The sequence below is a fragment of the Ambystoma mexicanum genome, chromosome 8, assembly GCF_040938575.1.
Source record: "Ambystoma mexicanum isolate Mex_15411 chromosome 8, UKY_AmexF1_1, whole genome shotgun sequence".
Lineage (NCBI taxonomy): Eukaryota > Metazoa > Chordata > Amphibia > Caudata > Ambystomatidae > Ambystoma > Ambystoma mexicanum.
This window is the reverse complement of record NC_090929.1, coordinates 1,160,461,615-1,160,488,672: the sequence shown is the minus strand read 5'-3', so window position 1 is coordinate 1,160,488,672 and position 27,058 is coordinate 1,160,461,615. Positions and strand designations below refer to the sequence as shown.

At 49.1% G+C, this 27,058-nt stretch overlaps 1 protein-coding gene across 1 annotated transcript in view; it reads right to left on the bottom strand.

Annotated features, from left to right (window-relative positions):
- CISD1 (CDGSH iron sulfur domain 1) overlaps window positions 1-27,058 on the bottom strand; it is a 191,399-nt gene that overhangs the window by 90,451 nt on the left and 73,890 nt on the right. Inside the window, exon 2 of the mRNA XM_069611236.1 lies at window positions 4,116-4,321. Within this exon, the coding sequence (XP_069467337.1) occupies window positions 4,116-4,321 (206 nt within the window). The remainder of the gene's footprint in view (window positions 1-4,115; window positions 4,322-27,058) is intronic.

Sequence of the window (27,058 nt, the reverse complement as noted above, 5' to 3'; positions counted from 1 at the left end):
CCAAATGGAGCCTTGTTATCTGAGGGCTCATTCTCCTCATATATAGAAGAAAGACTTAAAATAGTCTTCTCAGGTATGAGGGTTTTTTATAAACAATGGATTTGACACTGGAGGAGCAGTCGAAACTTTTTTTCATTGGCACCATAGGCTTTACTGGGGCGCTCTGGGTCGATGGCGCAGCTGGCAATGACGGCACAGCTGGCATCGAAGTCGAGTTTTGGCTGGCATCAAAGGCGCTGCTGATGGTGTAGACGACCTCAACTTATGCTTTTGGCTCGAGCGATCCTTCGATTTTATGTAAATCGGATTGAGGCCTAGCCAGCTCCCTATTGTGGATCAGGCCTTCGTCCCTGGCTCTAAGGCGCGTGGGATTTAGGTTGAGTCCTTTCCTTTCCAGCTTCTTTCGAGGGCATTGTAGAAGCATGGCTTGGAGGCTTTTGTTTTTCAAATATTTTGACCATTTCTGCTCTGAAGGCCTCCTACTCGGCCGGAGTTGATTTTTTAGTTGGGCCAGATACCCTTGTTAGTCCTCAAACAATTCCCTATCACGATCTTGCCCCACTTAAGCAACCACGCACCGGTCTTAGACAACTCTAGCCAACCCTAGACAATCTTCTAGGGGGGGGGGTTGGATCACTCTACCCCCCCCCCTGCTTTCGTATCTCAGGACCAATGTGCACTGTGTTACACCTATCATACTCCTATGGTCAAGAGACAAAGTAAACACAAGAATCAATTCAATTATAACAATAGAATACATTTATTTATGCACAGCAGGGCATGATGCAAGCATTACCAAAACTATGCAAATCTCAACTTTGCATCTTTTATGCTTCTGGTGCAAATTTACCATGCAATAACTATAAGCCTTACAGGTTTCTAATGCAAGCCTGTGATTCTAATGCAGTCTAATGCAAGCGTCAGCAATCCTCTCCAATCCACACCATACTTCACACTCACTCTCTCCGACAATCCCTGTCCGATTTCCCCTTCTCCCAAAGCTCTTTGTGCGAGTGTCTGTTTTAATCAGTCAGTCTAGGCCATACACCATAATTCCCATTTGCGTGTGCCTCTCTCCCCCCTCTCCAGCTCTGTCTTTGTCAAGTCTCTCCAAGTCTCTCCTCTCCCGCTACTCTGCAACCAGCCAGCCAGTGTCACTCGAGCTACCTCAAGCCTTTGCCAAGCTCTCGATCTCCCAAAGCCATCAGATTCTGCTGCACCAAGACACCTCTCCCTCACCAAACTCCATCAACATCTAGCACCATCTCCAACAACAACTAGAAACTCCCTTCTCTTCACCTCTGGTTATACTATTCCATGACGCACTCAAATCCCTATGGTTACTTTCATGCTCTACTAAGAATGTCTCTTTCTCTGTCAGCATTTAGCAATGCTTGAAAGTCTGTGTTTGCAATGTACTTTCCCTTCGTGTTCTTGTCGTGTTCTGTGTCAATGTGACATTGGACATGATATCTCTGTCATGGCCTTCTAATGCGTGCCTGCAAAACACCATCTTCCTCTATATATCCATTCATACCCATTCACTCCACTGTTGGCTTCACAAAATCTCTCTCCGTGCCCGTGTGCAAGGCCTCTCCCTCCAAAAAGCACCTCTCCCATTCTCCAGGAGCCCATGGTGCTGCCTCCCACCTTTTCTGCCGCCGCAAAGCACACAAGCCATGCTAATTAGGCCTCCTTCGCTCTCCACTCGGACAAGGGTCGTGTTAGCTCTGTCTCTGACTGCCAAGCAACTGTTTACAAATACTTGTACTCAGTGTAATTCAAAACAATCTTTGCACACTGTGGCGCTTCTCTGTCTCATTCAGTGGATTCATAGGCCTCATGCTTTCAATAGTGCTTACTCTCTCTCACAATGGCAAGTGCTATCTATATGCAGACTTAATTGCATATTCTACATGCGTGTCCCTCTACATGCATACATAACACATAATACATATCTCTAAATGTGTAACTACATGTCTCTATAACAAAACAGTGTGTCTCTAAAGCACTGACAGTGTCATGCCATTGCAAATGCATACAAAGTGGCAGTCTAATAATGTAATGTGGATAGTATAATGATGCTACTATAAGTACTAATCAGAATATATGATGGATAACTAAACATGATACAATGATTCCTAAATGGGTAATACTAAATAATGGTTCTTCTAACAATGGGTAATGATTCTGTACTGATAACAAACCAGGCCTCTATATTATCAGGTTCTACACCCTCTCCGGGGGAGACGGCGACCTACGTTGCCTCCTCTTAGACTTCTTCGACGAGTGGTGGGGAGCCACTCCTCCATTTCGACCATTTAACTTTCTTCCTCCAAGGAGAGTCGCCTCTCGACTAGTCGGTCGAAGGTTTTTTGGTGAGGATAGGAGGTAAATGGTAAGGGTAGGAGATTTGGGGTTTCAGCCTACCATCAACTTCCCCTTTCATTCCTTCAAGGCCTTTCCTGTCATCGACTTGCACTTGGAGCAGTCTGAGGTGTTCTGGTCTATCCCGAGGCACCAGAAATAAAAAAAGAAGGATAGGTCAATAACATTTTCGATCCACAATCAACACTTTTTGAACCCGATCTTCGGGGTTGTCAGTGTCGACGAGACATTTTCTAAAAATAAGTCATCACGAAGTGAATAAGCATGCCGTATTTCCGGTAGCTAAAGCATTTGCAGGAAAACTGAACTGAAGCCAACAGGCACTGTGCGTGCTACATATACACCTTTGATGACATCCTCGAGACGGAAGCCCTCGAAGGACCGAGTCGACGCCATGCGTCCTCTGGCAACAACATTTTTTCCAAAAAGCCGATGAAGCTTGATATCAAATATCAAAAGATGAGGAATAAGTGGAAGGACACAATCCATTAGAAGAACAGCAAGCTTAGAACAAAGCTCTAACTGCACCAAAGGCTGTATTCCAAGCTTCCCTTTGGGATGTATACACACTGGGCCCTGGTCAAGGAGACAAGCCCAATCATCATAGCCAGGAAGCCCCAGGTAAAGTTACAATTTTCCCTCCTGGCACAGGCTGTAACAGCATTGGAGTGCTTGCTAATGGGCTAAATTGTGCGCTAGGAGACCTTTACCCTTGTTAGAGGCCCTCACCTCGTGTCAACTGACTTAGTTGACAGTCACCTACCAAAATAGAGCGATCATGTGGAGACCAACTTCAACATTGCTTCTTCTAACACCACTTGTTAAGCATTGAAAAAACGTAGCAGTACCACACTGTAACCAGAAGCTAGTGGTTTACCCACAACACTACCCACAGTGGATTGTAACTAAACTTAAATCACAACTAACGGATCCAGATATATGGCTTGCACATAAGGCTGCATCTCCTGTCAACCTACTGTAGCAGAATATTTTGTAAGACGTCATAGCTCCATTTACTAGCATAGCATTGAAAGAGAAAGCAGGAAATAAAAAAAAATAGGGGGATTACCAACTTCCATCCAGGTTACTGGTCACACACAGTATTGCTATATAAAGAGTCCTGACACGTGGTTTTAAAGAGGCCCCAATAAGATTAATGTGAACCTCCCTTCAAAACAGAAAAAAAAAGCGCTTTCGTCAGCTGGGTATAAAAGCTCCTATAAATCACTAAAACGTCATGCCGGATTAACAAGCAGCTAAGCAACTAACTTGTTCTTGGGCGGGATCATGATTTGTAAAAGGAAGACCAACTCGGAGAAATTAAGGTTACCAGTCAGTAAAGTGACCAATAATTCTAGAAAGGACAATGGCAGCCCCATTTTACCCCTCATAAGGAAATGCAGCGTCTATAAAAATGTACAGAAAGGTCGCCAAGATGGGTATAACTGGTAGTCAACTGTTCAAAGGTGTCCCTCACCATATAGCTTCCCAAGACTTCCAAGGAAAAATTCCCACTATCTGGTGTGTAGGCACGTATTTTAGAAACCTGTACTATCTCCTGGGACCTAGGTAAACCCCCACAGGATTCCTAGGATGTGAAACTGTGGCAGTCTCGCTGCCTTTAACCAAATTAAATATATACAGTAGGTTGAGATCATACCTTATAAACGCAGAATGCACAATGTTACATTTAAGAAACATAAGCAAAAACATTCCCATTCGCTCACCTGTTTAGACCTCCAGCAACGGCAATACACCGCTTTGTCTCCCAGGTCTTCAATGTCAAAGGCATGTACAACCTTGGGATTATCTTTATCGATCTGGAGGTTAACCATGGACTTGCAACACTTGTCTTTGGAGCATAACTTCTTGTAAGCAAAATACCCAGCAGCTGCAGCTCCAAGGGTCACAGTCACTGCAGCAACCCACTCAGCTAAAAAGGGAAACGAAAGGAAAAGAGTCATAAACACCCAACTCTTCATTACTGCGGAGCATCAACATCCAGACACATCTTCTAGACAATGGTTCGAAAGGGCAAATAGCAAGCACTGTTGGTTATATATACACCGTACCCAAAGCCACACAGAACGCTGGTGAGATTTACGGGTTGCAGCTCGGTTTCACATAGAGAAGGCGGTGGCATGCAACTTACTATCCTACAGAGTGGTGTGTTGCGCTTACTGGCGCACGATGGGGTGGCCGGAGGGAGAGAAATAGTTAGACAGGGTCCAATAACTGTGCTACGGGCCGAAGAGATTTAGAAATAAGGCGGCGCTGTATCTTACAAATAGACACGTTGCCTTGCACTCGCCTGCCACCTAACGGTTAAAATGTTGAATATTCAAAGAAAAAAAACGGTGTCAAGAGTTCGAAATTCGTCAGACGATAGTTAGACCGACGGTGACAGTAACCCTTTTTTGTTTGAGACTCGTATCCGTTAATTTGGCCATTTTTTTGTTTTGTTAAGATTTATTGGAGGTTTTTGTGACACGCATTCTACAAGAAAGAAAATACAGAGATAGCGTTACATGCAGGCAGAGTCCATCTGTTGCAGGTCTCTTGCATAGACTCACTTCCGCGACATCTAGGCGACAAGACAAGGTAGGCAGCAATAGGGAGGACGAAACAAAAGTTCTTACTAGGCCTTGTGCCATTCAGAAGTGCCAGGGAGAGGGAAAGTGCGACCAGGGAAGCATTGGTCCGAGTAAGTGCAGCTGGGAGAGCCGGCTCTGGGTAGTGCAAGAAGGCAGGGGGCTGTATGGTTACAGATACAACCCATAAGTGTGCTTAGGTCCGGAGACAGTGGAGGAGCCTGGTGCCCATAGGGTTCTGAGGGTAGCCAGGTGAAAAGTCAGTGCAGCAGACAGGAGGGTCAGCAAGGGAGAGAAAGCAGAAGTGAAAGGGAATGTCTTGAGCTGCTAAAGGAACCCGAGGTGATCCTGCTCGTTTGGAATGGGCAAGGAGGCCATTCCAGAGGGAGGCCCCTGCAGAGGAGAGAGAGAGATCTACCTCCAACTCTGCTGGAGAAGCGTCCGACATCAGAGAGTTGGAGGTAGCTGAGCGAAGGTATTGAGAAGGAAGAAGTACTCTCAGATTTGATTAGTGAAGTTAGCTCGCCAAGTGGCTCGTAAATATTTGTTAATGTACCCGCCTCAATTTAAGAAAATATGTAATAGCACTTTCTAGTGTTCAGTGACTAATATATTCAAAAGAGCGTTTTATTTGCTACCTTTCCGCAAGTGGAGCGTTGAGATTTGCAGACTAAATGGTATTTTTCCAGTAGGCAGCAGACATTTGATATTCGGGGTTAAACGATTATCATAGTCAGCATTTGGCCGAATAGCTCCTCAAGTATTCCGTTCGTACCAAGTCCAATATGAAGCTGAACAGTTATTTTATACATCAGGTTCTAAACTTGAAAAATACACTTGTTTTAAAAAAAAGTTACTATATATTTTACTACGTGTCATTCTTCATTTCAATCAAAGCTCATCCTTACGGAAAAGAATCTAAACAAAAAGCAGAGTCCTTATGTATAAAGGATGTTCTAAACATAGTGGCAGGCTTCGGAAATGCAAAGTGGTAGGTTGCCAATACAATTTACAAATGGCATTAAAAATCGCTCACATTGCAACCTTCGTGAGTTGCAAGGTAGCTTATGTGGATCAAATAAATGTTGAAAGGGTTTCTCTACGTTCATGCAAGACACAAATCGTGCCCACGTTAGATGAGTGAACTAGCTCTATACTAATTTTAAAGAGGGGACTCCCTCCCCCACATGCCAAACAAGGGATAGAACTCACCCAAAGAGGAAGATCGGATTGGAGCACAGGTTTCACAGGTAAGGAAGTCTGACATATGATTGAATCTATCCAAACCCTACATACTCAATTCGAGAAGCTCAATTCACGTCCACTCAGCCTCCGCCCCCTCCTTGCCACACTAGATGATGCAAGGCTTCATGGCTTTTTCTAGGTCTCTCACTTGTCAACTCCATCCCACAACAGCAGGTACAGTAATCTGAGTTGCGCTCTGTCCTCTCTCGCACATTTCCTTCGGGGACAGGCTAGCCTAAAATATTTTTTGAGAGCAAGTTCTCCCAAGAGGCCAATATGGGTTGGGAAATGCCAGACGCATCATCATCATCATCCCCAGCACATTTTTTTTTTTTTAAATTGTTTAGGCTGGATTGATGAGATGATCTCTTTGGCAACTATTGAGAAGAACAAGTTACTTTCTTACCTGGTAACGTTCTTTCGATGGGATGGTCCGACGACGTATTCCATATCTATGACAGTAATCACCACAGCTGTGCTGCTTCGGAAACTTTTTCGGCGTCTGCGTCCTGCGTCGATGACGTCGATGCGCCGCCGTCGAGGACCTCCTCCGACGTCCGACGTCATCCGATGTGATAAGTAGGACGCACGACGCCAGTAGCCTCAGTTGTAGTTTTTTCCCCCAGAACGTGTGACATTAGTCAACTGCCAGTCCGACACAAACCCTTGCGGAACGTAAGCTGCAATCGCAACAGAAATTCTGCAGCGGGGAAGGCAGGGCGGGAGCGATATGGAATACGTCGTCGGACCATCCCATCGAAAGAACGTTACCAGGTAAGAAAGTAACTTGTTCTTCGAGGGGATTGGGTCCTCCGACGTATTCCATATCTATGACAGACTCCCAAAGCAGTACCAAATCAAGGAGGAGGGAAAGAATTTAGAAACAAAATTTAGAATAGCCAATCAAATAGCAGAGCAAAGGACCGCCTTGCCAAAGGCCAGATCCTGCCCTCTGATGGAATCGAGGGAATAATGCCGCACAAATGTATGTACTGAAGCCCAGGTGGCAGCATCACAGATGTTGCGAATAGGAACACCCCTCTGCAGGGCAGTAGATGCAGCCAAGCCCCTGGTAGAATGGGCCCGCAAGCCAGCCGGTGGGTCCTTGCCCGCCAAGCGGTAACACTCCGAGATGGCCAAAATAATCCAGCGGGACAAAGTCTGTTTCGTCACAGCTTGCCCCAAGCGCTTACCAGCGTAACCAAGAAAGAGTTGATCGTCCACTCTGACCCGGGACATGCGAGAAACATAAAAGCTCAAAGCTCTCCTAGGATCAAGCCTATGGAGCCTCTCCTCTTCCTTACCAGGATGCGGAGGAGGATAGAATGCCGGAAGAACAATCTTCTGGGCCAAATGAAATTCCGTCACTACCTTTGGAAGAAAAGAAGGACGAACTCGAAGGACAACCCTGTCCTTGTGAAATACAGTGAAGGGTGGCTTAACAGAAAGTGCCTGTAACTCACTCACTCTGCGAGCGGAAGTAACCGCAACTAAAAACACAGTTTTCAAAGTCAACAGCCTCAAAGGGCAAGAATGTAAAGGCTCAAACGGAGCACCCATAAGAAACCTAAGAACAAGGTTCAAATCCCAACCGGGCACCAGGAAAGGCGACGGAGGGAACACATTAGTGAGCCCTTTCAGAAACTGTGAAATCAAAGGGATTTTAAAGTAAGAACATTCTTCAGATGAGCGCTTAAAGATAGACAGCGCCGCCAGGTAACCTTTAATGGTACCCACTTGCAAGCCCCTGTGGGCCAAAGAAAGCAAAAAGGACAGAACCATGGGGATGTCACATGCAAAAGGATCCACATTCTGAACTCTGCACCAGTCGCAGAACTTACGCCAACGGCAACGGTACAGAGACTTAGTTGCGGGCCTTCGGGCCGAAAGCAACACCTCCATCACGTCTTCAGGGAGGTCCCAATCCTTATACCTCAACCTTTCAGAAGCCAAGCGTGAAGGTTGAGGGATCCGACCTCTGGATGGAGAACCTGACCCCCCTCCCGTGAGAGCAGATCGTCTCGGTAGGGAAGACGACGTGGAGGGCAGATGGACAAGTCGAGAAGGTCCGGGTACCACGTCCTCCGAGCCCACGCCGGAGCAATGAGGATCATCCGGGAACCGAACTTCCGTAACCTCCGCAGCACTTGCGGGATGACGGGGACCGGAGGAAACGCGTACAGCAGCGGGAACGACCACTCCACCACGAACGCGTCCCCTAAGGCTCCTTTTGGAGGAAATTCCCGCGAGCAAAATCTTTCGCACTTCCGGTTGACACTGGAGGCAAAGAGATCCACTTGAGGGGTCCCCCAAAGGGCGAAGATCTCCAGGAGAATCTCCTGAGCCAACTCCCACTCGTGAGAGATCGTGCTCTGCCTGCTCAGAGCGTCCGCCGTCACGTTTTCGACTCCGGCCAGATGAACTGCCGAGATCGAAACTTCCTGCTGGATGGCCCAGAACTCGAGCTGCATCGCCTCCCTGCACAGAGGAAGTGACCCTGCCCCCCCCTTTTTGTTGAGGTAGTGCATGGCCACCGTGTTGTCCGTCAGGATCAGGACATTCTTTCCTCGCACAGACGGCAGAAAAGCCCTCAGGGCTAGCCTGACGGCCCTCAGCTCCAACAGATTGATATGGAGTCTGGACTCCGATGGAGACCAACGACCGCTGACTGTCAGCCCGTTGGCATGAGCTCCCCATCCCGTGAGGGATGCATCCGACACGATCGTCACCTCCGGCCAGGGAAGCCAAAACGGAGCCCCCTTCATCAAGTTGCCATCGACGGCCCACCACAGAAGGTCCCGGGCGACCGAGGGCGGCACCTGAATCGGGTCCGACATCCTGCCGGAGGACTGCGACCATTGCATCTTGAGTGCCCACTGCAAAGATCTCATTCGCAGGCGAGCCTCTGGCACCAGAAGAATGCAGGATGCCATGAGGCCGAGCAACCTCAAGAACTCGAACGCTGGGAGCGTCTGGGCCTGCTGAAACTTGCGCACCATCTGCTGAATGTGAAGAGCCCTCACCTGGGGAGGAAAACACTGCCCCAGGGAAGTGTCAAGCACTGCTCCGATGTACTGGAGCCTCTGCGTTGGCGTCAAATGGGACTTCTTTAAATTGAGGGAGAAGCCCAGCCTGTGAAGGGAGTGGCAGGCGACGGACAGATGATCCAGGACCTGCTCGGGAGAGCTCCCCCTGATCAACCAATCGTCCAGGTAGGGGTAGACGTGAATCCCCCCTTGCCGGAGATGCGCTGCCACCACCACCATGAGCTTGGTGAAAACCCTCGGGGCGGAGGTCAAACCGAACGGCAGGACCCGAAACTGAAAGTGCGAGTCGCCAACCGCGAACCTCAGGTACTTCTTGTGCCTGGGATGGATCGGCACATGGAAGTAAGCATCCTTGAGGTCGAGTGACACCAACCAGTCCTGAAGCTGAAGGGCCTGGAGGACTTGAGAGAGAGTAACCATCTTGAACTTGTCCTTCCTGAGGAGTTTGTTCAAACCGCGCAAGTCCATGATGGGTCTCAATCCCCCGTCTTTCTCGGAAATCAAAAAATAAGGGGAATACCAACCCTCTTTCCTCTCCGCTACAGGCACCAGTTCTATGGCGCCTTTCTCCAGCAGGGCTTGAATTTCCTGCGCAAGGAGCGGATCCGGACACTTCAAAGAGAGGTTCCCCGGTGGATTGTCGCGAGGCCTGTGCCGAAAGGGAAGACAGTAGCCGTGGGTTATGATCTCCAGAACCCACACATCTGAAGTAATGGCACGCCACTCTACAAGTTGCTGCGCCAGCCTTCCCCCAACCGGCGAACCATGGGACATGGCCTCATGACTGAGTAGGAGCGGCTGCGGCGTTACCTGAGGGCAAAGAGGCAACTGCCCGAGCGGCCTTGGCACCACGGGTACCTTGTCGTCCACCTCTGGTGCCCCTGCGTTGGCCCCTTTGACTGCCAGCTCCTCTCGCTTTACCAAAGGACGAGTAATAGCGAAAGGAGCCACCCCTCCACTGCTGTCCCCTAGGACGAAAAGGCGGAGGTTGGCGAACTGCAGCGCCCAACGACTTCGCTGCAGCTTTTGAGGTCTGCAACCTCTCAAGGCTCTCGTCAGCCTTGCTGCCAAAAAGATGTTCACCATCAAAGGGCATGTTGAGGAGCCGGGACTGCACATCAGGAGCAAACCCCGACTTCCGCAACCACGCAAACCTGCGTATCACGGTGCTCGCCGCCATGGACCTACAGACGCATTCAGCTAAGTCCAAACCCGACTGAACGGACTCACACATGGCATCCTTACCATCCTGGACCAAAGCAAGGAAACCATCCCGTTCGTCCCCTTCGGGAATATGTTCAGCCGCTAACGCAACACAGTTCCACAGAGTGTGCGTGAAACGTGACAAGGCACAAATGGAGTTGGCCGCCTGAAGCGCCATACCACCAGAAGAAAACACCTTCTTCGCCCAGCCATCAAAACGTTTGTCGTCCCTATCAGGAGGGATGGTAGGGTACGACGCCTGCTTTGCCGGGGCCGTGGCCGCCTGCACCACCAAACTTTCCGGAGTGGGGTGCCTGGTCAAGTAGCAGGGGTCGCCACTGGCTGGACGGTATTTACGCGACAAGGATCTGCCCACTGCCGGGAGACTCTCCGGAGCAGTCCAAGCCGCCGCCACCCTACGCTGTAAAGCCATATGGAACGGCAGTACCGGGTCAGTTGGGGGACCAACATCAAGGATGTCCGTCAGATCATCCTGCACAAACTCCCCTGGGGGAGCAGACCATCCCAGATACTCAGACACCCTAGCCATAAGGCGCCGGTATGAGGAATCGGCATGGGAGCCAGGCTCAGGCCGACCAAATTCCACCTCCGGAGAGGTGTCCAAACCACTAGCATCATGCAGCGACTGCCTCAAATCGTCAAATTGACTATGGCCCGAGACAATGTCATCCGGCACCTGACCAGGAACCAGGCCAACCGAATCCTCATCCGCCTCTGAAATATAATCCAAGTGGTGGAAAGGCACCTGAGAGTGCCTGCTCTTAGCCAGAGCCTTCCTAGGGGGTACACCCGAGACACGGGGCACCTCCGACACGAAAGGCGTCGATGGCGTCGAGCGAATCGGCGCCGCCGTCGAGAAAACCGGCAACGGCGCCGAGAGGATCGGCGTCGACGTCGAGAGGATCGGCGTCGACGTCGAGAGGATCGGCGTCGACGTCAGATGCAGCGCCTCCAATATCGGCGGCGTCGACACAGCCCTCGAAGCCGGAGCCCCGAGCGTGTCCCTCGACGACCTGAACGTCGACGGCTTCGACGACTTCCTCGGAGCCGGAGCCTCGAGAAAGCCTGTCGACGCCCTCGACGCCTCAGACGTCGATGTCTTCCTCGAAGACATCACAGGTGCACACGGTCTCGATCGCGTCGAGGACCGGGACCTGGAACGGGTACGGCGAGAACGAGCCTCCTTGTCCGAACGGGACCTCTCCCGTGACTCGTGCCGACCACTCTTGCGAGCGGTGTCTCTCGACCTCACACGGCCGACCCCACTCGGGGGCGCGGACGGCTGAGTACCCTGCGACTCAAGAATCGCCAACATTTTCTTCCCGAAGGAAGCCCATTCCTCCGGCGTCGCACGGCTGGTGGGATAACCGACGTGCCGGGCAGAGTCCTCGGAAGAGGACCTGGAAGGCGACCGGTGACGGCGCTTCCGAGAATGCCTCGAAGAGGCTGAGGAGTGGCGAGACCGACTCCTAGAAGAAGACCGACGAGACTTCCGACGATGACGCGGAGAGTCACCCCTCGAATCATCCGTCGAAAGCCCCGCCGACTTCGACTTCCGGGGCTTGGACACCCGACCTACCGACAATTTCTTCTTACGTTCGCGTAAGGCCTTGGACGTGAGCGACAGGCAGTCGACACAGTCATCCGTGTCGTGGGCCTCCCCGAGGCACCAGAGGCAGGCGTCGTGCGAGTCAGTCACCGACATCTTGGACCCACACTCCCCGCACTTCTTGAAGCCCGGACGCGGGGTTGAAGACGAAGTGGAAGACATCGCTGCGAAGGAATATTCACAAACGAACAGGTTCGAAGAACCAGAAAGAACAGAACTCCAAAGAGTCGAGGCTAGAACCGAGAAACACGAAGCAACACGTTCGCGGAAAAAACGGAACTGAGGCTACTGGCGTCGTGCGTCCTACTTATCACATCGGATGACGTCGGACGTCGGAGGAGGTCCTCGACGGCAGCGCATCGACGTCATCGACGCAGGACGCAGACGCCGAAAAAGTTTCCGAAGCAGCACAGCTGTGGTGATTACTGTCATAGATATGGAATACGTCGGAGGACCCAATCCCCTCGAAGGTGATGTACGGACGGTTGGGGAAACTGAGTGTACATGCTAAGGTGTGGGATGTATTCTTAAATCTGTATTAGCGAAAGGAATGTATATTAATCTGTATTAGCAAGAGGAATGTATCCCCAGCACATATTAAAGTAGAAAGTCTTCAGATTTCCAAGCATCCTTCCCTCCTACCAATTTCACCAACAGAGCATAGCTCTTTTCCCATATAGAGTGCCCCCACCTCTATGCTCCCTCTAGCAGATTGGTCCAAGAAAAGGGGGGGAGGGGGGGAGGGGGGAGGGGGGAAGAGGGATAGGATATGGCATAACGCACCTATACACAAGTGTTTCAAGGCGCAAGATTTCCTCGCGTGAAGTTCCTCTGAAGTCAGTTACACAGGGACAAGTCACCATGCCCGACATATATTTCATCACCTCAACTCAGCTATTTTTCAGTGGGAATTCATCCTAATACTTTGAAGCTGAAGTTTGGTACACCCCGATTTGCTATACAGCACAACTGAACGAGTTCTCTTATAAATTGATGTCATTGAAAAAGTTCACACAGTCCATTGCTTTAAATGGAAAAAAAAAAATTACAACATTTTTTTTTAAAAAAAAAGTGCAGGTACTCACCAAGTAACGAACCGGACATTCCGGCGCAGTGCTTTTAGTGCCCATCATTTCAGCATGGCACCTTGGGTACAGGTCCCCTTTTAGGCACGCCCCATTTGCAGGCAATGCCCAGTCAGATTAAATTATGTGCCAAGGAGCGCACACACTTTAGTAAAGCAGTGTATCCAAGATCCTTTCACACAAACTTCCAGTTTTTTGTTACACATTGTGTTAAGAAAGTTTGAAAATCTATATTAAATGACTTTCTTTTTTGCGTATCAAACCAGCAGATTATCATAGCTGTAAACGAAGCTTTAGAAGGGGAGTTTTATTATTGCTCGCTTTCATTGCCTAAAAGAAATTCGGTAGGTAACTGGAACTGTGAGCAGGAGTTTCAGTCGAAAAAGTTCCATCACAACTCCAATTTCTTCTTCTTAATTAACGAACGCGTGGGCGGACCCACGCAGGCGCTTCCCCATCCAATTGGATGATGTGCACCTATCCACTATTCAGCATTCAACCTACGTAAAACTCACAATTCCTCCCACCGTCCTGTCTGCCTCACAAAATCCAACAACACACTACTCCTCCTCCTGCCACTCACCCCGTCACCTCCCAACAAAGCCTTCCCACTCAACTCAGCCACACCTTGCGCAGACAATCGAACCCTCATCAATTCTCTCTCTACAGCGTGTCTCACACCTAAACAGAAAATGTTCCACAGTCTCAGGCTCTCCACACACCGCACATTCCCTCGACTCTCGTTTCCCAACTCTAAACAGATATTCATTCAGCCCCACATGTCCTATTCTCAATCGATTAAGCATTACCTCCTCCCCCCTCCTCCATTCTAGACTTCCCGGATCCACCTTTACTGACACTTTCCAACTCCAATTACGTTTACATTTACTAGAATAAGCACTGCTAATAAAGAAACATCTTTAAAAAGTAATTTCCCAGGTTTTCCAAATAAACCCCTGCTCCATCAAAGGGCACCAAAGGGTAACAGGTGACGCCCACTTAGGGAAGCAGTGTTCCACACCTAGGGCAACGAGAGCACAGTAGAGGCACGTTTGTCTCTCCTTTTGTTCTGCAGGGCGGGCCCTGAAAAGGAGACATTATGGCCACTGCGGGTGGTGGACAGCGGAGGGCGTGGGGGTGCTGCTTTCCCCAGAAAAGGCTGCAGAAGCTTAATCCTTGCGATTAAAGTAAAATGAAAAGCGTTCCTTTTCACCTCGCAATATAGTTGAGTACCGGTACTCTCTTTTCGGCATTGAGAAGTGTAGGTAGTCAAATGCTCAAGAGAAACAAGTTACTTACCCCTGGTAACGTTCTTTCAACTGGATGTTCCTCCCACATATTCCTTTTCCAAGATATATCCAAAATACAGCTTTGCTCCTTCAGAATTTCTTTTTAAAGCAGGGGGCGCTGTGCGTCGATGCCCGTCGACTCGATGTCCCGCGGAGGCCTCAGTCTCGATGTCAACATCACCGAAGGTATACGTACATGCGCAGCGCCCGTTGGTTTCAGTTCTGTTCTTATGAGTGAAGGATTTATTTTACACCCGACGGTTACTCCTCCCGAAAGCGCGCAAATCTTAACCGCAAGGGAAATTCTACAGCGGGGTAGGTTGGGAGGGGTGATAAGGAATACGTGGGAGGAACAGCCAGTCGAAAGAACATTACCAGGGGTAAGTAACTTGTTCTTCGAATGGATTGTGTCCTCCCACGTATTCCTTAACTTTGATACACTCCCAAAGCAGTCTATAGTTTTTGGAGGAGGGAGTCAGAATTTTGGACGACACATGATAGTTTTCATGGATGCGTGTGCACGGTGTGTACAGTCGACCATGTATCAGCCGCAGAGATTTCCTTTATTGGTACTCCCCTCTGTAAAGCAGAGGAAGTTGCCATGCCTCTGGTCGAATGAGCCCGTAGGCCTTCTGGAGAATCTTTACCCGCCAGTCTGTAGCATTCTGATATTGCCAATATAATCCATCTGGATAGTGTTTGTTTGGTAATAGCCATACCCAATTTGTGACCTGAATAGCCCATCAATAATTGGTCATCCTGTCTTAACTTTCTCATTCGAGATAAATAAAAGCTCAGTGCACATTTAGGGTCAAGCCTGTGAAGCCTCTACTCTTCCTTCCCAGGATGTGGAGGAGAGTAAAATGATATTAAAGTTATCTTTCGTGTGAGATGAAACTCAGACAATTTTGGGTAGAAAATTGTGTTTTACCTTCTGCACCACTTTATGTTCGTAAATGACAGTATAAGGAGGCTTGCAGGATAAAGCCTGAAGCTCACTCACCCTTTGGGCAGACGGAATTGCTACTAAAAAAGATAGTTTTTAGTGTTAGTAGCTTTAAAGGACAGGAGTGTAATGGCTCGAAAGGAGCCCCATCATAAACTTCAACACTAAGTTGAGATCACAGACTGGGACTTGAAAAGGAAATGGAGGGAAAACATGTGTTAGTCCCTTTAGAAATAAAAAAAATAAAATAAAAAAATACTATTAAAAAGGTATCTTCAAGTAAGAAACTTCCTCTGAATTGCGCGTCAAAAAAGAAATCACAGCCAAATATGCCTTGATGGCACCAATCTGGAGCCCCAGATTAGCCAGATGTAATAAAAAGGATAACACCATCAGTGTATTTCATGTAAGAGTCAACATTTTTATCTCTAGACCAGCTGCAGAATTTATTCCAATTGGCAGCGGTACACAGATTTAGTTGCTGGCTTTCTGGCCGAAAGCAAAATCTCCATTAAGTCGTCCATAAGGTCCCAATCCTTTTATCTCAGCCTCTTAGAAACCATGCGTGAAGGCAGAGTGTCCCGATATCCGGATAGAGAACCTGAACCTCCCATCTAGAGAGAAGGTCCTCTTTTTGTGGAAGACAGATTGGAGGGCAGATGGACATGTCCTCTTGGCCCAATCCGGAGCCACTAGGATCATGGATTTCTTGAACAGTCCACCACGAACGCCTCTCCTATAACTCCATTTGGGGGACATTCCCTGGAGTAGTACAGCTCGCACTTCCGGTTGGCACCGGACGCAAACAGATCCACTCGAGGGCTTCCCCAAAGGGTGAAGATCTCTTGAAGGACTTCCTGAGCTAGTTCCCACTCCTCAGAGACCATGCTCTGCCTACTCAGGCCTCCCGCTAGGTGAACTGCAGACAGCAAGATCCTTTCTTGTATTGCCAAGAACCAGAGCTGTATTGCCTCTCTGCACAGCGGTAGTGACCCTACACCGCCTCTCTTGTTGAGATAGTACATGGCCACTGTGTTGTCCGTCATTATCAGGACATTCCTGCCCCGTACAGAAGGCAGAAAGGCCTTCAGCGCTAGTCCGATTGCCCTCAGCTCCAACAAGTTGATAAGTAGTTTGGACTTGGATGGAGACCAGCGACCGCTGATGGTCAGGTTGATGCTGTGGGCTCCCTACCCCGTGAGTGAGGCGTCCATCACTACTGTTCTCTCCGGCCATGGTTGCCAAAACGGTTCTCCTTTCAAAATGTTCTCCCGACAGGCCCACCAACGAAGGTCCGGTGAGACTCTGCTCAGAATTTGTAGGAGGTCTGACATCTTTCCTGAGAATTGGGACCACCGAGTCCCGAGAGCCCATTGGAGAGATCTCATTCTGAGGCGAGTTTCTGGCACCAGAAAAATGCAGGCTGCCATGAGGCCGAGCAACCTCAGAAAAATCGAAGGCCGTTAGAGGTTGGGTACTTTGGTCACCATCTGCAGAATGTCTTGAGCCCTCACCTCTGGTGGCAAGGCTTTTCCCCAGGGATGCATCCAGGACTGCTCCGATGAATTGAAGCCTCAGAGATGGCATCATGTGGGACTTCCTGAAGTTGGAGAAGTCCAGTCTGTGAAGGGAGTGACAGGTATAGTCGAGATGTTCCAAGGCCTGTTCTGGGAAACAGGCCCAGATCAGCCAATTGTCTAGGTAGGGGTAAACATGAATTCCCCCGCTCCTGAGACTTGCTGCCTCAACCACCATCAGTTTGGTGAACACCCTCCGGTGGAGGTCGACCCAAATGGCAGAATCCGAAACTGATAAATGAGAACCACCAACAGCAAACCTCAGGTACTGTCTGTGCTTGCTTGTGATGGATCAGCATATGAAAGTAAGCATCCTGAAGGTCCAATGATACCATGCAATCCTGAATCTGGAAGGCCTGAAGGATGTGAGAAAGGGCTACCATCTTGAACTTGTCCTTCCTGAGAAACTTGTTCAAGTCTCTTAAGTCCAAGATGGGTCTCAATCCACCGTCCTCCTTGGGGATTAGAAAGTACGGGGAATACCAACCCTTGTTCCTCTCCTCTACAGGTACTGGTTCTATAGCACCTTTCTCTAGCAGGCTTAGCATCACCTGCATAAGGAGTAGATCTGGAACTTTCAAAGAGCTGTTCCCTGGTGGATGACTCTGAGGCTTTTGCAGAAAGGGTAGGCAGTAACCCTGGACAACTGTTTCCAGTGCCCATGCATCTGAAGTAATGGCCTGCCATTTTGTCAGATGCTGCGACAGTCTGCCTCCCACTGCAGTCATGTGAATCAAGTCCTCAGAGAGGTTTTGGGGGAGCTGACGCAGTGGCTGAAGTTAAGGCAGCCACTACTGTTGCGGTCTTAGTACTTCTCCAAATTGCCTTTGTCCTCTTTGAGCTGGCTGTCCTCTGCCCCTTCCAAATGTGGAGTAGTGACGAAAGAACCTACCTCTCCAGGGTGTACCAGTGGGGTGGTCTGGGGGTTTTCTGATTGCAGCATCAAATGATTTGTCTGCTGCCTCTGAAGTATGCAGCTTCTCCAAACTCATCAGCCTGGCTTCCGAATAAATGAGTGCTGTCAAAGGGCATGTTGAGAAGTCGGGATTGTACATCTGGGGCAAATCCTGAATTTCTCAACCAGGCAAACCTGCGCATAATTGTACTTGCCGCCATAGCTCTGCTGATACAGTCAGCAGAGTCAAGACCAGTCCGGAGGGATTCGCACATCGCATCTTTCCCATCCTTGACTATATTTAAAAACCTGTCTTGCTCTTCCCCTTCTGGGATATGGTCAGCCACAATGGAAATGCATTCCCAAAGGGCGTGAGTAAACCTTGCCAACGTCAAGGCATAAAATAGGCGGTGTTGCATAGCAATTTGCTATTCAATTCTGTCAGTTTGCTAATCAAATGGACAAGTGTGTAGCAAAGATAGCTATTTAAGTTGCCCTTGTCAATGAAATCACAGCTCGCCCAGCATTCCGCTCTTGCCCTCTGTGCTCTCTTCCCCCCTCTTCACTTCAAGTCCTAATGGAGAGCAAGTGCAGCAGTAATCATCTCCTCCACTCTTAAGTGCCAAAGGCATGTGTGGGAGTGCTAGGCAAGAATGTTTTTATTTTTCAAATATTTGCAAACCAGAAATAATTGGGATGCTACTTGTATTAAGCATTCTATATGTGTTCTGGCAAAGGTATATTTTTTAAAAGCCAGTCATGCAATTCCATTCCTAAAATGGAAGTTGTTAAATAATGCATGACTAGAGTATTGATAGTGTAAAAGACAGCATAATTTCCATGCTTTACAGTAAAGTTTAGGTTAGTGTACCTAAATTTCATTGTGTCAACTATATTTCATAGTGTTGGGGAAGATGCATCATATTAATGAATGAACACTTCTAAAATGTACATGATCGAATGCTTTTGAGGGCAAATCTAGTTCTGTAACCATCTTGCAACTGGTGCTCAACCCATGCGCGAACCCGTACTGCTTGACATTCTATATTATCACCCAGTTGCTTTATAACCAGGTACCCTGAAATTGAGAAGACCACACGCTTCACTATTCCATCCAGTTTGCCCAGTTCTCTTCCCCCACTCTGCTAAGTCTCTTTCTGTCCTCGTACATATTGAATAAACAAAGCGAACTAGATGCTTACGCAAAGTAGTGATCAATAGTTCCATCCAATCTGTACATCTACACATCTATTGCAATACCAAACAATGTAGTTAGCCTCCAGAGCTCACTTTGCTTTATGATTATGGCTGCATTGTATATTACCACCTGCAGGAGCTGGTCAAAATGTTTTCAGAGCCTTTTTATCATATCTATGTATTTGTGTCCATTCATGCAGCTAACCTTTTACATTGTATAGACACTCCGCTGTGGCCCACAAAGTCTTTTCACCCACTCACATAGTTGAGTACATTTTATGACGGACCAGTAGCATTTGCAAGAGATGTTTGAAGCTTTTATGTAACATTTACTTTGTTTGCAGTAAATGTCAAACAAACATTTCACTGTGCATGGCTGGCCTCTGGGAGGCATCAGTGTGCCAAACAAAGCGGGTTTGTAGTGACATGCACCATTGTACACTAATCGCATTTTAAATTTGTTATCCTCCATTGCTATGGGTCAAGTGCATTTCTCTTATGTTGAATAGGGAAACTAAGTTACCTGACCTGCAGGTCTACCTTCATTTTAAAGAATTTGCAAGGCCTGACTCCTCTAATGTCTCATTTCAGCGGTATGCAAAACTGCTGTATTGTTGCTCATTTAATGTCTTGGGTACGAACAACATCTGATGACAACAATATTAGTACAAAATTGCTAATCAAATGGGTATGTTTGCTAATCAAAAAGAATGGATTAAGCAAACTCTGCTAATCAATTTTTGAAAACTAATTTATGCCTTGCAACGTGTACGTGGCGTTGGCCGAATTCAAGGCCATGGTCCCAGCCGAAAAACGTTTTGGGATTGTATGGTAGGCAGTCTACTGGTTGAGGTGGCAGCTTGAACAACCAGGCTCTCTGGTGTTGGATGTTTCGACAAGTAAAAAGGATCAGAGCTTGAAACTCTATATTTTGAAGTCAACTTCTTCTTAACAGCCGGAATAACCTCTGGTGCCTCCCAGTTGGTAGCCACACGCCATTGTAAGGCTTGATGGAGTGGCACAGTTGGGTCCTCTTGGGGTCCCCTGTACAAAATGTCAGTTAAAATCGTCCTGTTCAAAGACTGGAGTCAGTCTCGACCAACCCATATACTCCATAACTCTGGACATCAATTGTCTATATGTAACTTCTGCATGGTTAGCGGGGGTCTGCCCTGCTGAACTCAACCTCTGGTGAGGTGTCTAGCCCACTGGCATCATGCAGGCATTCATATAAGTTCTTAATTCTAGAATCCTCTGAAATTAATGCCTCAGGGACTGATGGTGTACCATACGGTAGACCAAAAGGTCTAGATTCACCAGACGATTCCTCTGCATCCTCAAATAGTGGAGAGAGACTTGAAATATTCAGTCCTGGGCAAAGGAGCATATATTTTCTCCATTGTAGTCGATGTCGTCATAATGTTAGTAGTCAAAGGAGCCAAAATCAGCGAGACTGTCAACGTCTTCGAAGGTTGCGTCGACAGCTTCAATACCTGTGGCGACTAGCAGCTCGACATCCGAAGAAGAAACTAGTTACTTACCTGTAACTGTTGTTCTCCAGCATGGGTCTGGCATGGATTCACCTGCTCATGAATAAAGAATACATAGCAGTATACACATGCACAACCCCGGGAGGTGGCAAAGGCTCAACATTAAGCATTACATCCAAAACTCAACATTAAGCAATTCTTACCTCCTCACCAGGCTCACCTTAGGCGAACAGGTTGCACAGCACTGCTTGGCCGACCCTGGACTCCTTCTTGGAGTCCAGATCGATGCAGTAGAATCTTGTGAAGGTGTGCGTCGACCTCCACGTAGCAGCCCTGCAGAAGTCAACAGGGGCACACCAGACAAGAACGCTGTGGTAGCATTGATAGCTCTGGTCGAACGGGCTCTCGGACAGCCGGGCAGTGGTCGGTTTGCCAACCGGTGACAGTGCATGATGCAGCCGGAGAGCCATATGGAAATGGAAGTCTTCGAGAGAGCCTTCCCTTGATTCACAGACCCAAAGTTCACAAACAGTTGTGACGTCTTCCGAAAACTCTTCGTGCGGTCCACGTAGAACTTCAGCGCTCTAGCTACATCCAGCGAGTGCAAAGTCCTCTCGGCCGGCGTAAAAGGCGACGGGAAGAAAACTGGTAACACCAAGGGCTCGTTGAGGTGGAAGTCCGACGGCACCTTGGGCATAAAGGAGGGGTGCGTCCTCAGCACCACCCTCGTGTCATGAAAAGTCAAGTATGGAGGCTTGCAAGATAGGGCCTGGAGGTGATGGCCACGAGGAAAGCTGTCTTCCATGACAGGAACTTCAAAGGCGCCGAATGCATAGGCTCGAATGGGGGCTCCTCCAATGAGCCTGGTCAGCACCACATTAAGCTCCCACAGTGGGGCAGGAGCATTCACCGGCAGGAATGATCGGAATAGTCCCTTCATGAATTCCTTCACCAGGCGATGAGACCACAAGGACGCCCGTCCCGTAGTCCTGGTATATCGGGAAATAGCAGCCAGATGTATTTTGATGGAGGCGTGAGCCAGTCCAGCTTTGGCCAGCGACAGTACGTATGGCAGTACTTGAGGGGCCGTAATCCGCAGAGGGTTAATCTTCTGTGCACTGCACCAGACAGAGAACCTCTTAAATTTATGACCGTAACACTTGAGAGTTGAGACGCCCTGGCCTTTGCAAGAACCTCTCTGCAATCAGCCGGTATATCGTACCCTCCAAACTCTAGTGCTGCAGGAGCCAGGCCTGCAAGTTCAGTGACTATGGGTCGTGATGGAGAATGGCGCCTCCTTCCCTGGAGAGAAGATCCGCCTCCGCCAGCAGCTTGACTGGTGGGGACGTTGACAAGTCCAAAAGGTCCGGGAACCAGATCTGCCTCTGCCACACCGAGGATCATCCTGCACCTGGACCTCTTGAGCTGGTTGATGAGGCGGAGCAGCAACGGCGTGAACGCGTATAGAAACAGGCCGTTCCAGGGGAACGAGAAAGCATCGCCCATGCTCCTCGGCTGTGGGAACCTGCTTGGCACTTGGAGTTCGTCGCCGTTGCGAACAGGTCGATCTGGGGTTTGCCCCATCGTTGGAAGAGCCGATCCACTTGATCCTGTCGCAGTTCCCATCGTGGCACGAGCGCAGCTCCCTGCTGAGTGAGTCGGCGATGGTGTTTTTAATTCCTGCCAAGAGGAAGGGAACAAGAAACATCCCTTGGGCGACGGCCCAGTGCCACAGATCCTGGGCCTCCTTGGATAGGGCCGAGGATCTGGTGCCCCCGTGCTTCTGTATGTAGAACATCGTGGTGGTGTTGTCGGTGAAGATCCTCACCACTTTGTCCTTGAGGGACGGAAGGAACGACTTGAGCGCCCAGAACACTGCTCGGAGCTCCAGGATGTTGATGTGGAGAGACCTCTCCTCCGGGAGCCAAAGGCCTCTTGCGTGTAGATCTCCGGTGTGGGCCCCCCCCCCCCAACCCTCCAGAGAGGCATCCGTCGTCACCGTCTCCTGAAACGCCGGGGTTTGAAAGTCCGTGCCTGTAGTGAGGTGAGCCCGGGTGCCCCACCATAGGATCGCCCGACGGAACTCCTCGTCGAGAGGGATCCTGTCCTCGAAGCATCCCGTCGCCTGAAACCAGCGGGCGTCAAGGAATTCCTGTAGTGGACGCATCCGAAGTCTGCAAAGGGGTACAAGGTAGATGCATGAGGACATCATCCCGAGAAGGGACTTGATGGACCTCACTCTGGCCACGTCCGTGGCTAATAGGTGCCGCACCTTGCCCAGGATGGTCTTGTTCCTCTCCTCCGAAGGGTGGGGGGGCAATTGCCCCACGGTATCGAGCTTCGCTCCCAGAAACAGTGCTACCTGCGATGGAACCAGGTGGGATTTGGGGTAGTTGATGGCGAACCCCAGCTACGTGAGTTACCAGACGGTCCTCGCCGTATATTCGACGGCGAGTTCCCTTGTCCTTGCCCGGATTAGCCAGTCGTCCAGGTAGGGGTAGACGTGGATCCCCTGCAGGCGCAGCTGCGCCGCCACTGATGCCAGGCACTTGGTGAAAACCCTGGGTGCCGACTTTAATCCGAACGGTAGGGCTCTGAATTGGTAGTGGCGTCCCTGAACCACGAACCTGAGTAACTTCCTGTGCCTTTTTAGAATGGGGCTGTGGAACCAAGCATCCTCCAGGTCCAACGACGATGGGAAGTCGCCTTCCTCCAGCTGTCCCAACACGTGCTGGAGGGTGACCATCCTGAATTTCTGCGCCTCGATGCATTTGTTTAACCGACGCAGGTCCAGGAAGGGGCGCCAAGCGCCCGTCTTCTTTCTGACGAGGCAGTACCTTGAGTACACTCCAGAGCCCCGGAGCATCCTGGGGGCGAGCTCGATGGCACCTTTCTTGAGCATCGCCTTTACCTCCAACAGCAGTTGAGGGACATGATTCTCCTTCCTGGCCACGGGAGGAATGCGAGGGCACTTCTTTTGGAATTCCAGCGAGTGCCCGGGGTTGACAACGGGATGTCCTCTGTGTCATCGCCGCCGTCATCGTCGTCTGTCCCTGTCGCCGTATCCTCTCTAGGGTCCGGAGAGGGAGATGAGGGGTCCACCGGTCTCGCAGGCACGAAGGGCGGAGCGGGGTGGACTCTCCTTCGCTTGATCGGAGGGCTTCCCGATGGGCCTGGTTCTGGCTCCTCCGTCCGGGTGCGTGGTAATCTCGTCCTTATCTCGGTACATAAGGACTTCCTCCTCCCCGAACCAAAGCGCTGGCTCGTGGTCGAAAGTGCTGGGGAAGTAGCGCCCTGCTTGGCAACCGAAGAGCCCGACCTTTCGGCTCTCCCGGTGCCCGCGCACTCGCGGTGCTTGGCCTTCTGTTGGGCCCCCGTCGCCGGGGCGCCCTCACATGACTTAGAAGCCCGCTCAGATTTCTTCTTCGCCTTCTCACCTGCTGTGCCCTTCTCCAGCCAGGTGGCGAGGCGGTAACGACGATCTTGTTTGGTCCGTTCCGAAAGGTTCTTGCAGAACACACAGTCTTTCTCCACGTGCGTCTTGTCCTCATGAAGGCAGTAGAGACATTGCGAATGCTCATCTTCCTTGAAAACGTTATATAATCCGCACCCAGGGCAGTTCCTGAACAGCTTGGATCCGGGCATCAAGCTTCCCTTGTCCTGGGCCATGTCCGTAGAGGTAGGCCGCAGATCTTCCGGAATCCTTCGAGGAGTGTAAACTCGACAAAAACTTCACCCTTCAAGGGCGTAGAAGAATTCCGAAACGGGTCCCCGTTATGGAAGTAGAAACGGTGGAGCTTGAGGCTCGATTAAACCGAAAAATTGAGAAAGTCTCCTGAAAAAGCGTTTAAACGCAGCAAAAAACTCGAGAGCTAAACACAAGGACTCCCAACACCTGAGCGTGCGGTAAAAATCTGAGGATGGCTGCCCGAGGCGGGGCTTAGGGAGAGGGCAGTCATTGGCTGGGGGCAGTATGACCCAGAGATCAGTGATTGGTTACTACTAAGAAAGACAAATCAGAAACGAAACTGATACTGATTTTTTCTTTTGCGAGGATTCCCAGTCTGACGGGGAATATTCATGAGCATGTGAATCCATGCCAGAACCCATGCTGGAGAATAGATGGTTTCTCATAAGTTTGACACTGTTGGTATCGATGACGCACCTCAACCCCGACGGTGTCGATGTAGAGTCATTCTGGGTCAATGACGTCGACTCAGTCCTAGAAGGGACTTTTCCTCAACTCGAGGGATCCTTCGATCGCTCTCGAGGAGTTTTGCCCGCCATGTCCTTAGATGCACAGCTTTTATGCTTTTGAGGTGTTTCGACCGGAGCATGGGTTTGGGTGTAGTCGAGGAGGACAAGGCCTTATTTCCCGAACACCTTTAACATTTTCAATCTAAGCTCTTCCCACTGGGCCAGTGAGACAGATTTTGTGTGGCAAACGAACTGTTCCGGAGAGGAACTGGAAGATGAGGAAGATGGCAATGAGTGGCCGTTTCTTTCCATGTCTGGACGATGGCGAGTGGTGTGGACCACAAAGTGATCGTGAGTTCTTCTTGCAGCGAGGAGAAACATTTTGACTTGTCCAAAGTTTTTTTGTTTTCGACAGTTGAATGGGATTTTTGGGTCCTACCTGAATCAAGCTTCCCTCTGCGCTCAGTGCTTTTGACGTCATGGACGGGCAGTCCTCACACTCCGATGACGGATGAGTAGATCCCAGAAACCATAGACATATCCTATGGGGGCCCGTAACCGAAATCGTCGCACCGCAGTCAGATTATTTCTTGAAACCCGACTTCGGAGTGGAAGATGCCGATGACGATGCCATTTCCATCGATATTCACTCAAAGATTAAAGATTTACTCGAAGATTATTCTCAAAGATTTTCCTCATAAGGTACAAAGTGTACCGTACCCGAAGCGCAAGCACAGAATAACAACTAAAACCACAAGCACTGCGCATGCTACATACACCTTCGGTGACGTCGACACCAAGACGGAGGCCTCCGATGGACATTGACGTACAGTGCAAGCAGCAAAGCTGGATATTGGATTTATCAAAAATAAGGAATACGTGGGAGGACACAATCCATTCGAAGTACAAGTACTGTGGGCCAGGTAGAACAGGCCCATTTAAAGCACTGCGCATGGTAATGCGACAACAGCCTAGAGGTAGCCATTGGATTAACGGACCAGTCAGCTAGAAAGGGTGTGCCCTTTCAAATGCTAGCAGACAGGTGGCTGTGTAAAAGCACGCTTCACAAAAAGGCTGAATGAGGTCTCATCAAGTAGGATCAGAGAAAGATTACATTGAAAAAGAGTCAGTTCAGTACCTTAGCAAGTTGCTGCAACGAAGACACTTTGCGCACGAGTCCAAACAGCTCCTTCCCCATCCAAGCATGCATGGCCTAGACGTGGCTCCTTCAACAAGATTTAGAGCGCAAAGTCAAATTGGCCTTCAGTGGATAAAGTAATTTTTTAAAGTCACTAGAAGGCTCGTGCTTCGGTTAGCAAGGCAAATGCAAGTCTTTCCGAAATAACAAGCCAACGGATTCAATTTTATACAAATGGAAATAAATTCAATAAGCATTGCCAAAGCCAATACATCAGGATCATTTTTACTGTGTAAAGCTTTTGTGGAAACTGAGAAATGTGAAAAGTATGAGGTTGATTCTGCGCTACAGATTGTTTTCAAATGAGACATTTGGAATCTAAAACGTTGGATGTTTGAGGGCCTAAATACGGGGGTATATGTTGGGGAGGTAGCTACAAAATTCACCTCAAAGGATAGCCATGAAGAACATTTGCAGTCCTAAGCTTTCACTTCAAAATCAGTGTTCTATAAGTTTAAAAAGTAGTAAACTGCTGGGTGTAAAGGAGTTCCAAACATTAGCTGAAGAGAGGAAAAAAAAAAATACTATTGTTCACATGAGACAATCATTTTGTCTTTCAAATAACGTGGGTTGAGAGAACATCCAGTAAGAAACATTGAGTCCACATCCAAGTGAGGCATACTAATATAGTACAGTATTGTACGAAATTACTGAATATAAAAGTCCAACCCCACCAAAAGACCTAAAACACACACCATGAAAAGTTCGAACTACCAAAAGTTCAAAATGTTTGTGGTATGTGTTTAGGTGGGGTTGCGCTTGGGCCTGTCCTCCGCAACACCCCACTCACTATACTTTACAGTATAGTGAGCGGGAGAAAACCCTGCACCTGCCCCAAAAAAAAAATTAAGAAAAGACCCTGCGGCACCGGTTCCCGATCACGGAAGTGAAAGGGACCTGGCGCTGCAGGGACACAGCGCATCTTCAAAGTTAAGTAGGGTGGGGGTATGTTGGGGGTGTGGGTTTGTAGGTGTTTTTAATGTATGTTCGCATGGGAAATGTACAAACCTTTTGTGGTTTGTACAGTGAAAGGGACCTGGCGCTGCAGGGAAACAGCGCATCTTCAAAGTTAAGTAGGGT